The 12,000-nt window shown below is 52.0% G+C and overlaps 1 protein-coding gene across 2 annotated transcripts in view; it reads right to left on the bottom strand.

The window, feature by feature from the left end:
* Positions 1-713: 713 nt before the first annotated feature.
* Mapkapk2 (MAP kinase-activated protein kinase 2) overlaps positions 714-12,000 on the bottom strand; it is a 44,172-nt gene continuing 32,885 nt past the window's right edge. Inside the window, exons 2-11 of one of the 2 annotated variants that reach the window (XM_030251925.1) lie at positions 9,522-9,555; positions 5,637-5,776; positions 5,366-5,430; positions 5,015-5,094; positions 4,508-4,634; positions 3,903-3,978; positions 3,428-3,552; positions 2,943-3,028; positions 2,773-2,853; positions 714-2,249 (exon numbers count right to left, since the gene is read on the bottom strand). In XM_030251925.1, coding sequence (XP_030107785.1) covers positions 2,106-2,249; positions 2,773-2,853; positions 2,943-3,028; positions 3,428-3,552; positions 3,903-3,978; positions 4,508-4,634; positions 5,015-5,094; positions 5,366-5,430; positions 5,637-5,776 — 924 coding nt within the window. In that variant the 5' untranslated portion in view covers positions 9,522-9,555 and the 3' untranslated portion in view covers positions 714-2,105. The remainder of the gene's footprint in view (positions 2,250-2,772; positions 2,854-2,942; positions 3,029-3,427; positions 3,553-3,902; positions 3,979-4,507; positions 4,635-5,014; positions 5,095-5,365; positions 5,431-5,636; positions 5,777-9,521; positions 9,556-12,000) is intronic. The other variant, NM_008551.2, reaches the window with a different exon arrangement.

A 12,000-nucleotide genomic window follows, 5' to 3' on the forward strand; every position in this document is an offset into this window, starting at 1 on the left:
ACGGCAGCTTCTGACAACTTCCTTTCTACCAGCCCCAACTGCTCCCCCACCCTGGACCCATCGCTCTGACTCCCTTGTAAGTGCAGACAATGGGTTCTTTACAAGCAAGAGTGCTCGCTGGGTGATTCGACAGTGCTCCAGGTAGGGGACCGTTCTCAGGTTGAGTAGCAGAGAGAGGATCCCTGATAACTAGGGTGGGTGGCTGGTAGAAGCCAGAGTGCTCCAGGCCCCCTGGTCCTGCGCTCTAGTCTGAATGGACAGCTGTGAGGTTGTAGGCACAGTGCTTCCTGCTCTGGGTTGGAAACTAGCCACGCTGCCCTGCCTTTCTCCCCTGCCTGGGGACAGAAGTGGCAGCGTCAGCAAATCAGCTCCTGCTCTAGGCTCTGCCAGGGAGATTCAGCTATCACAGGCTTTCTGAGGAGACTAGCTCACTCAAAGCACTTTTGTTTCTGCCTGGCCTGTACTGCCCCCTTCTGGACTCTAAGATAATACGCCACCCTGTTTTCCTGGCTCCAAAGGAGACGTGCTTATTGACACAAGCCCTCGTCTACGAGGGGCTATTCCCATGCTGATGTAGCCAGGAGGCTCTCTTCTCCCTTCTCGGGGCACAGGGCTCTGCCACCCGTCACAGGAAACACTCTCCACACACAGGCTGGGAGAACACAAGTAAACGGTCAAGGGCCCAAGCCTCAGGAAGAAAAAGAATGAAAAACTTTCAACTATTAAATTTGTTTAGTAAAGACAATTTTGCTCATACAAAACGAGAGTTTACAACAGTCTGAGTGTTGAACACACCATCAAAGACATGGGAGGAGCTGCAGACATCTGGGCCCTGCCCCAGGCCCAGGGATGCCCAAGAGCCCCTCCTCCACCAACCCCTGAGGGAGACACCCCTCCTCCAGCAGGAGGGGCATGGGGGACCATGGCACAAAGACTCTTCCCCGCCTGCTCCTCCTCAATCCTGGGGAGCCCCCACCCAGGTTGAGTAGTTAGAGGGTAAGGTGGCTAGTGGGCAGGGACAGAGTCAAGACATCTTTGGTGCGAAGACTGTCCCATCCACCAGACCACATGGTGGAAATCCAGGAAGACCACACGTGGTCCTGCCCTTGTCGAAGGGAGGTTGGCAGGTACCCCAGAGATCAGGGGAGATGCATGAAATGCAACTGCCTTTCCAGGCATAGAACCTTCCCAGGCTCACCGTGGGAGTGGACAGCCCATTGAGAAATGGCTAAAAATTTCAGAGAACTCGACAAGAGTGGGTTAATCGTGGCAAGAAGGGCAAGCAGAGGCTACTCAGTAGATCAGTGCCTCAGGGATCTGGGACCAGCAGGGAAAGGGGTCCTGAGGGGACCCAGTCCTCCTGATGGCTGTCAGTGCCCCCCAACCCCTCACTGCCTCCCCTGCCCAGCTAACACAGAGGCCACAATTACCTGGCTCTGGATCTAGACAAGCTACCTAGGCATTTAGGCAGGCTCAGTTCAAGCAGGAGTCCCTGTAGCCCCGCCTTCCCTAGACCCTCCAATGCCCAGTCGCTGGCATGGATCCAGGCATACACACACATGCACACACATGTGCTGCTCTGTTGTGCACACTGGTGATGTCTAAGGGCTTCAGCGGGAGGCAAGGGCCACCTACTGCCACTCTGCTGCCTTCTCCCTGGAACTCCCAGATTCTAGAGCCAGTGAGGACCCCACGTTACAGTGGGAGGCCAGAGGAGACAGATAGGGCAACCTAGGGACTTTCCCTATAACAACTTCCACAACACCTGTGGATAAGCCTCAGCCTTTGTAGATGGGAAAGGACCTGGGGAAGGAGTGAGGAGTGGGGAAAAGGACAAGAAGACAGGTTCCATAAAAACTCTACGCCAAATTACAGATAAAATGCAAAGGAGCAACGGGCTCAGGAGCACCTTGCCCCTCACACATCCTCCAGCCCCCACCTCGGGGGAGCCAGAGCCAAGGGCAGAATAAAGCCGGAGGCATTTCTGGGCGCCACGCAGCCCAAGAGAACAGGAGGCAGCATTGGGCAACTTGTGTCTCTTTGTCTAAAAAATATATTCATGTAGAGTTATTGCTTGTCCTCCAGTGGGTGGGAGACAGAGCGGCTCAGTGGGCGAGAGCCGCATCCTCCACAGCACGAGCTTTCTTCCGCCTCTTGAGAAGCAGAGGGTTGGATGCGTCTTCTATCTTCTTTATCTTGATCTGCTCATAGTCAACACGCATCGTGGCCAAGGCACTGGTCATCTCCTCCTGGGAGCAGGGAAAGAGGGCAGAGGAGAGACACAGGCAGTGAGGGACAGACAGACAAGGCAAAAAAAGGGTACAGTGATGCATGTCAGTTGTGGGTCCACACTGCCGACAGACGGCATCATCCTCCAGCACTGGCCACTGTGTAGCTATTCTCCCAGGAGCCCTCTGACAAGCTCACAAAAGGGGAAAGAGTCCTGGGCCAGCCATCCTGTAGGCCCTGCTCCAGTAAAGCCCTGTCTGGGGCTTTAATGCCCTCATCTGAAAACTGAGGGGATAGCACCTGATGCCATTTCAGGACCACTAGAGAGCCCCAGGGAGAGGAAGGCTCATAGGAAACAGACGGCAGTCTGGCCAGAACCTTTGCCACAAGCCAGTGAAGGCAATGGCTCCCAGTCACCTTTTGGTTGCTATGGAAACACTGGGATGAAGAACACAGATCCAAACTGTTCCTGCCAGGCCAGCACTCCTGCTGGGGACTTCCTGTGAACTGCCTTCCCAGCTCTCTTCCTCAGTGGTCCCTCACCTTGACATCCTCCCATCGTTCCTTGTCCTCCTTCAGGACACGGCTGGTGTGCAGTGGAGTCTGAGGGACCTTCGTAGATTGCTGAGGAGAGAGAAGTGGGATCAAGTGACAGTCGAGCATACTGAGCAACAGTCCCTTGCGCCCAGGTCTCCCCAGCCTGCAAAGCTTACCATGATCCAGGGGTGGTTCATGAATTCTGTGATGGTCATTCTCTGGGTGGGCTCTGTTTTTAGCAGATTCCGGATAAGCATCTTCACTATGGGGTGAGGCAGAGGACACAGCAGGTCAAGGGACAGGGCAGTTCAGGGGACTGAGACAGACAGCTCAGGGATCGAGACAGCTCAGGGGACAAGGACAGCTCAGGATCTATAGTTTTCCCTGCACTCTCCTGCATGAATCAGGCTCAAAGGAGACTGAATGAAGATAGATACCCAAGGAGCAATGGCTCCAAGGACCAGCATGCTGGACAAGCCCTGCACATACACATGGCTCTGACCATGCCTCAGGCACTTCCCACAGGCAGAACACACCTAGAAGGCATAGGAACAGGTCCAAGTCCCCAGTTCCAGCACACATGTGAAAAAGACTGATACCTACACGTGCGTACGCTCGCACACACTCACTCTTTCCCCTGTCCCCGAAGGCCGGTTCCTACCTTCTTCTGATACTTCTGACCACTCCGGGTTAGGAAATTCATACTGGCCCATTCGAATACGAGTCTTCATGCCCGGAGAGATGGCAAGGCCGTGATTGGAATAGAAGGGGGGATACCCACACAGCCTAAGGAAGAGAAGGGCAAAGCGGGTGTTATTTAGAAACCCTGCACCACTAATCAGGTAAGAAACAGACTCTGCTTGTTATAGTCCCAGAGAAATCGGGACTGCAGGACCCAGGAGTCTAAGTGCCAAGGATGTCACCTAGACGGCTAGCCCATTAGCTAGTTTCTACCACCACTTAGCAACCAGAACCCACCAAGCATCAAGTGAAGCAGGAACTCAGAATTCCCAGGGAGCCCCCATCCGAAGGGGAAATGCTAAAGCCTCCTCTTGTCCTGCAGTGGTAAAGCGTCCCCAGCTCCCTGACGCACTGCAGCCTAGCAGCCATCCCACACCACACACCAGCCCACTTACAAAATATACATGATGACACCCAAGGACCACATGTCACAGGACTTGTCATACTTCTCCGGGCCCAGGACTTCCGGAGCTGCAAAGCAAAGATCACTGTGGGTTGTCCTGGCTCTTTGAATGCTGAGACCTCCCCTGCCTCAGAGTCCTTCATCCCTTCATAAAGAAAGAGAGGCAACAGTGGGGGCCGGGGAAAGAAGAGGACCCTCTCCCAGAAGGGACTCTGCAGCTACAAGCTTAGGGTGCAATCACTGCTGAGCCGCTGAGAACCTACAAACATGTGGCACCCACTTAGCTTCAGGAACATGTCCTGGGAGTGTATTCGTGGAGTCAGCTGGGACTTTAGAGCAAAATCTGAATCCCAGACTCCACGGAGAAACCCTGGCTCTCCTTAGGAAGAGTACACAGATCCCAAGTGCTGCCCTCAGCCCAGCAGAGCATTTTCATAGCACTCAATCACAGCTTAACTCTGGCAGCCCACTCATGGCGGGGCCCTGTCAGATCTAGTACATCTAGGGACATAAAGACCCAGCATGCCTAGGTCTATGGTCTCCTGAGATGAGCAAAACGAGGCAAAGACTCAGTCCTTGGGCCTCCCCTGAACTCACCCACATAGTATGGTGTATAACACGGAGTGGTCAAAGAGTTGTGACTGGTGGTTTCCTTGGCAAAGCCAAAATCAGTGAGTTTCAAAATGGCATTGGGCCTTTTGGAAGTATATAAGAGGTTCTCAGGCTGTGGAGAGAGACATGAGTGGATAAGATCCCTGTGGAAATGCTGAGGAACCCAAGTGGGAAGGACTGTGCCTTCCGTTCATCCGCTCAACCACTGCATCCATCCAGCCCCTCTGCAGCGGGCAGCGTGAAGGCATCGGCTCCCTGCTACAGAGACTGCCGCGTGGAGCCATGGGGACTCCTGTTGACTCAGAAATCCATGTGTGGGACGGTGAGGTGCTGACGAGCAGCCACAGGCTGAGTGCAACCAAACTGAGCTTCACTACCAAGTTTGTGGTCCCCTGTCCCAAGCCCCACAAGCCACAGACTGGGCTGCAGACCCATCCTACGCTGACAGACCAGGCAGTCAGGGAGCATGGGGTTTATATAAGCAGGTGTCACCTTGACATCCCGGTGAGCAATGTTGATCGAGTGCAGGTACTGGATGGCCTCGCCGATGCTCTTCATGATCTCTGACGCCTCTGCAGACGAGAGAGAAAACCCGAGCTGGAGGTCTGAAAGCTCAGACACCAACCTGCTGACGCAGCCCCAGTCTCCCACACCCACCAACTCATCAGACACACAAAGGAGCTAGGAGCTGACCCTGCCATGGCTAAGGGAGAGAGGCCCATGGCCAGCAGTGAGCCTGAGAAGGCAACACCCTCCCCCACTCCTGTGACAGGGCCCTTCAAAGAGCCTACAGTTGCCTACTGCTGTGCACACAAAGCCACTGCCACAGCAGACCCTCTCTACCTCTTTCTGTGAATGCCTGGTCTCCTCGGTCCTGGATTCGACTAAAGAGCTCTCCACCATCGAGACTGAAAGGAAAAAAAAAAAAAAAAAAAGGTACAGTGAAAGATCTGTCAACCAGCATGTCACCCCACCCCCACGCATTCCACTGCCCCCAAAGGAAGCCAGATGCTGATATCCCAAGCTTCAAGATCCATAGTGGGCTGTCTGCAGAGGCAGAGGCACCTCATCATGGCATGGGGATAGGATGGTCAGAACCCTGCAGGCTACTTACCACTCCATGACAATCAGCAGGCACTTCCTCCCGGCATACAGGTTCTCATAGACATCCACGATGTGCACAATGTGTGGGCACTGGGAGGCCCTCCAGTGCAGCTCCACCTCTCTGCGCGCCTTCGGACAGTCCTGGAGCATCTGCAAGGCCAACACCTCCTGAGTGACACAGGGCTACGAGAAACAGCTGGCCCCACCAACACTACAAATGTTTTCTTTCTTTTTCTTTCTCTCTCTCTCTCTCTCTCTCTCTCTCTCTCTCTCTCTCTCTCTCTCCTTTCTCTCTCCCCCCCCCAAGGTCACTCTCACAGCATCTTCCCCAACCTCTCCCCTTCCAGGACCCTAAGATGACTCTAATCACTCAACACAACACTTCAGCTTGACTCTCCAGAGCCTGAACAGGAAGCTGAGACAACTCTCATTCCATCAGCTAAGAGCATGAAGTCTACAGAAGGAGAGGCAGCAGTTAAGTATTGGAGGACAGTGTCCCACGGAGTCAGAACAAAAGGAACCACTTCAAGGACAAGAAAGGGAGCGACTCCAGAATCCTCAGGGACAGAAACTTCAAACCTATAGCAGACTCAGCCCGGTGGTCTCTGGAGTCAGCCCGATGCTGATTGGGACCCTGCTGCTTGCCAGAGTTGCAGCCTTGAGCCACACTCATGTCCCTTCTTGCTCCTGGGACTGGGTGTCCAGGAGCATGAAGTCAAGCTGGACCCTCATCAGCCTTAAAAGGCCGGATTCTGGTCAGTCTAAGCCAGCTACTTGTTTCCGCCCTTTAGCTACTGACTAGCTTAAGAACAAGCCTAATGTCCAAATGGCCCAGAAGAACTTTGATGGCAATTTACTGAGAGACAATCACAGAAAGAGCACAGGACCAACACTGTCTCCAGCACCTGGCAGCTAGGAGCATGCTGTCACCATGGTCCCAGTAAAGGGTCTGGCCACAGAGCAGTGAGAAGCCAGTGAGAGACAGCAGCTCCCAGGATCCCTGGGACATCACCAAGCAGCCTGTTTCCTGCCAGGCACAACCAGGAGACAAGGCAAGAAAGTGGGGATTCAGGGCCGACTGTGGCTCCTCAATGAAACCAGGGAGTGTGACCCTGCTTCCAAAGCAAAACAAATAAATAAATGGAAAATGTTCCTGATTGTTTAAACTCTTTTAGGAGAATTCCATTGTTAGAACCAAAGGCATCCTAACAGACCTCTGCTTTGTACAGTGGAGTAGCCACTTTTGCTCACAGCTATGCTATGAGGGTTAAACTGTGCTCAGTAGGAACAGCTATCATTTTTACTAGAATGCCTGCTCAATGCAGGGCACAGAAGCCAAAATCTGTAAGACAAAGACCTGAACAGATCTACCCATACATCACACTCTCCAACAGCTCTGGACATTCTGCAGTCTGAGCTGGCAGGGAAACAGGCCAGAGAGCAGACGGACAAGCAGGCAGCAGGCAGGCGCGGGGGGCCTTCGATAAGGTGGAGACTGGGCACTGACTAGAATGAGGCCAATGTGGACAAGCAGGGAGACCAAGAAGAGAGCTGAGGTCTGGGAAGTGGGGTCAGACAGCCAGAGACAAGCTCGGAATCCCCACCAATAACACTAATGTGCTTTCAGGCTATAGTCACGTTGACCCATTTCAGAGAGTAGCCTGCCCAAGGCTAAACTCCTAGGATGACAGCCACAGCCTGCATCAGGCCTGACAGACAAATTCCAAGTCTTTCCACCCTATCACTCAGAGTCTAAGAAACTGTCAGAGGCTGAAACTTCTCAAAGTGGCTTCAAAGAGGCAACTTCTCAAGCAGAAACCCACAAAGAAGACAGCTATCTCCCATGTGCTTTGTGTCACACTGCCACCTTGTGGTCAAATGAGAGCATGGCACAAGCTTGTATGGGGTTGGGGTGGGGGGTGGGGGTCACGGGGTGTGCATTTTTATTTTCCCATGTTGTAGGAGGAACAGAAAGAGACACTGGCCAATTCCATGTGCACATAATCAAGTAGTGACTGAACTTCTACTGTAGACCACGCATGGCACTGAACATCAAAACCAAAACAGACTGACAATCGGAAATGCCAGGCTAGTGCAGCAGGACAGATACCCACCGGAGGCAGGCACTGGAAAGATTCATAATTCAAGTCTCTCTTCCATTCTCCACCACAGTACAGAACAAAAGTAAAAAGAATCCCATGGGGGAACCCACACCCTCACTCTGCCTCCACATCCGAGGGCAGGAGATAGATATCAGAGATGAACACCCTGGGGAGCTGTTGGGCCCCACGTTCAGGCCACGATGCCAAAGTAGACAAAATCGTAAAGACAACAGACAGTGCAGGCAAGCGTTCTGAGGAAAGTTGATCCGTAGACTGCACACTGGGTTTGGGATCCAAGAACACAGCTGTCTTAGGATCACTGCTATCCACAGCCGGGGTTCGTCCATGGCACTGGGAGGGTCAGGTTCCACCTCACAGACAGGAGTGTTAGGGCCAGCATACTCAACAGTTCCAGCTGAAGTGGGGTCATCCTTCCTGGCAAATACATGTCCAGTAGTGCCACACCCATACTCCCAGCACTTGTGGCCCGGCAGGAGGAGTTCTCTGCCAGCCTGGGCAATATAGCAAGTCCAAGGCCAGCCTGGACTATAGAGAGACCAGCTTATAAACGCAACAAAAACAAAGAAGCTCTACATAAGGTTCTCTTCTCTTAAGCTAAAACCAACACTTTCCATACTGATGCCTTCTCTCCACAGGTGAAATAAAGTTTGATTTCTTTAATCAAATCCCTCCTCTCTCTTCCTTCACCTAGTAGTAAATGTATTTTCAAGCTCTCTCCTCCAGGGAAAATTTCTGGAGTGTGGCAACTGCCTTACTATCTAAACTGTGTCCCCCCTGCACCTCCACAGTGGGACAGGTGGGTGCATGCACTTGCTGCAGGCAGGCCTCTCTCCTCCAGGTGAAGTCAACTGGATAAAGACTAGGAAAATCTCAATCCTTAGAGAAAACTAAAATTTTACAGGAAAACAAGTAACTGAGATGAACTTCATTAGGTTTTATCCTCTAGAAACTTGGCTAGGTTGGGCAGATTAGGGATAACTATGAGAAGCCTTGATTTTTACAATACGTATAGAGGTTTTAGTGGGGTTTTGTTTGAGATAGGGCCTCCTGTATACCCAGTGTTATCAGACCTTCACTGGTTATGAATACTAATTGAAGCTATGGAAGGCCTTCATAGCAGGCAGGCGGGCGGGTTAACATCAAAGAGCGGGGCCATGAGGTGCCACAGACACTTGTAGACAAGTGTAGCATACAGAACACTGGAGAGAAAAAGCAAGAATGCACGGATCTCAAGTACATGGCTAAGTAAAGACAGACAAGAGAGGTGGCCTGAGCCATCCAGGCAGAGAGGTGACAGGAAGCTGCTAGCACACCCCAGCTGAGGAAGAGCTGGGCAGCCAGGAGGGTCACATGGGAAAGGTCTCATTCCCACAGTGCAGAGAGGACACTGGAGAACAAAGGGCTCAGGACCTTCGCTCTGGGGGATGGACTTTCCTACAAAGAAAAAAACCACAGCATTGAGAGAAGGTGTACCTGGAAGGAACTGAAATCCATGATACCCATGCTAAGCCTCGAACCAATTCTGTGCCTTGACTCAGCCCTATATGGTGTCTCTGAAATGCTCTTGCAGAAAAGGTCGAAAGATGTGTGTTCCAAACTAAGGTACACAGGCCAAGGAGGCCTGAAAGGCATGCAGGGTTCAGGATCAGGTCATGGAGCCCACAACCCAGGGAGGAAGTTTTAGGTAGGGTCAGTGAGGGAGGTGTGGGAATTGTGCACAGGATTAAAAACAGGGGCCCTAGACTCTGGTTGTACACCTTTGACCCCCTTACCTGCCCTCCAGGAGATCTTCCATCATGGGGTCTCCTGAAAAGATAGTCTAAGTCAACCCAAAAGCCAAAGAGGAAAGAACAGAGAGGAGCCTGGTCCTATGGCATGACATGAGGACAATAGGAGCAACAAATAAGCTGCCCCCACATACTTTATACCTCAGAGACCTCACACACTGGAAAACGAGGGAGGGGGCTCTGAACTCCACTGAGAGTGGGGATCCTAACCCCTGGTGCCTCCCATCTTCTCATGTGCTGAACAGGCCCATGACAGGCCTGAGGGGGCAGCCTATTAAACACATGTAACAAGGACAAGAATGCACACTAGCAAGACCAGCTTGGCACACGACAGGCACCACACCAGGGTTCTGCTATTATTACTCGGCTGCTATTCCTGTACATCAGTTCCCCTGAGGTGGGCAGCTGGAATCCCAGGCACACCCACTTCCCTCAGGGGTTATTCATAGCCCTAGACACCAGGCAGTGGGGACCCAGGATATGGTGCAGCCTTGAGTTTCCCTCTACACACCACTTAAAAGGGACAGCTGGAGCGGGGATGTGCCGAGTCCGACTTGGTGCCAAGAGTGATGCACAAGTCCAATTCAGGCACCAAGTGCGCTGCTGTGTTGTTAAACAAGACCTCTACATTCCCAGGAGGCAGCTGGGGGCCTGGAGGAAAGCCCTGTGTGGGGCACCAACTCACCACTCCCTTAAGCCAGGCCACAGTCCCTCTTTCTGGACCACAAATGCTTCTTTTGTACCACATGGATGCCTCAAAGCTTTTCAGGGTAAAAGGAAAGGAGGACCTGGAGCCACTGTAGGCAAGTCTCAGCAACCTCTTTCGTGAACATTCAAGTAGCAGGCATAGCTTATGGTTGGAGTTCTCCAAATTAAATGTCTAAGTATTTCCAATGTGTCATCTCACCTGGCTCAACCCTCTGGAAGGGAGCATCCTATTTTATAAATGAGGTCCTCCATTATGGAGTAATCTTTCCATAGGATTCTCCAGCCAGCTGTGGCAGGACTGGAATATGAAACCCATGTAAGTAGCACTTCCTCCCAGACACCTAGACACACACCTCTGCAGGCCTCTCCTAAGCGCTCAGTCCCCAGCCGAGAACCAGCTCACTCTCCCAGGGTGCAGGCCTGAGGTCCCAGTCGTCACCCTTCCCCACTCCAGGAAGGAGTAGAGTAGACTGGACCTGCCCAGCCACTGCCTCACTCACTCCAGCTCCATCCATTCCTATCCTAGCACCATCCGCAGCTCTTCCCAGGGAGAGGTGAAATGCCACACCTCCTCAATGCTCCGCCGCTCCTTCCAGCACGAAGCCTGGAGTGGTGGAGCTTCCATACACAACACAGAGAAGCTAACTTGATTTTAGTTGGATAACTGTAAACCGAGAAAGGCCTGGGGAAGTCACGGAGCTTTGACACCAATACATACTGTCCTTACATCATTTGCTATTTCCAACAGATCCTCAAGGGTCCACACCCATAGATCCAAGGCCAGAGAGGGTCCTAGGGACGAAACACACAGAATGCCTTCATTCTGAAAAAAATCTAGAATGCTCAATGTCAGGTTAAAATGGAGAGCATTAAAAAAATACAGCATCAGATCCCAACCATGGGAATTAATTATACTGTAAAGAGATATACTCGTGCTCGCACGCGCGCACACACACACACACACACACATATACACACACAAGATGCTGCTTACAGAAGCAGCCACGGTGATGAGGGAATCTCAACTCCCAGAACCACTGGCAGATGCCCACAGGCTAGAAAGACAGACCACACTTCTCTCTGTGCTCATCCATCCCTGCTCCAGAGCACAGGAGATGACAGCGGATGTGTGTTCATTTAATTAGTCATAGAGATAAAGGAGCATGCCGCCACCTCTGCTAGAGTAGAGCTCAATGGGAGTGGCAGATGAGCCTCCCTAGAGACTGATCTCAACATAACAGCAGCCACGGAGCCTACACTCCTCAGAAGGCAGACAGACAATGCACACGGAAGGACTGCAGCAGCCCTACATGCTGGTACTTGTACGCATTTCATACATTCTACCAGGAAGTCAAAGTCAACTCTCTCCTTGTTACTGAGTTTTATAACTAGAATGGGGGCTAAGGCTCTACCCAAAGTAACACTGACAATGAGGAATCCTAGTACCAAAAGCCATAAACACCCTCGCCACACTACCCAGAAGCGACCTTCACTAAGGGTGACTCTCCGTGCTGTGCCCCACCATGCTCTGGAACCACCAGAAAGGCAGTGGCAAAGGACTGAGGCTCAACAAAAGGTCACCCTGTAAATGACAAATTTTTCAGAGTTGCCACACAGGATGGATAAATGCTAACTGAATCCTAGCAAAGATCATCCGTCCAACACAAAAATGACCGAAGGTGGTTTAGCGAAACAGAAACAGTGACGGCCAAGTTAAAAGGCCTGCTGCAACTCGTACAGAGAGGACTTATGAAAA

This window comes from Mus musculus, chromosome 1 (genome assembly GCF_000001635.26).
Source record: "Mus musculus strain C57BL/6J chromosome 1, GRCm38.p6 C57BL/6J".
Classification (NCBI taxonomy): Eukaryota; Metazoa; Chordata; class Mammalia; order Rodentia; family Muridae; genus Mus; species Mus musculus.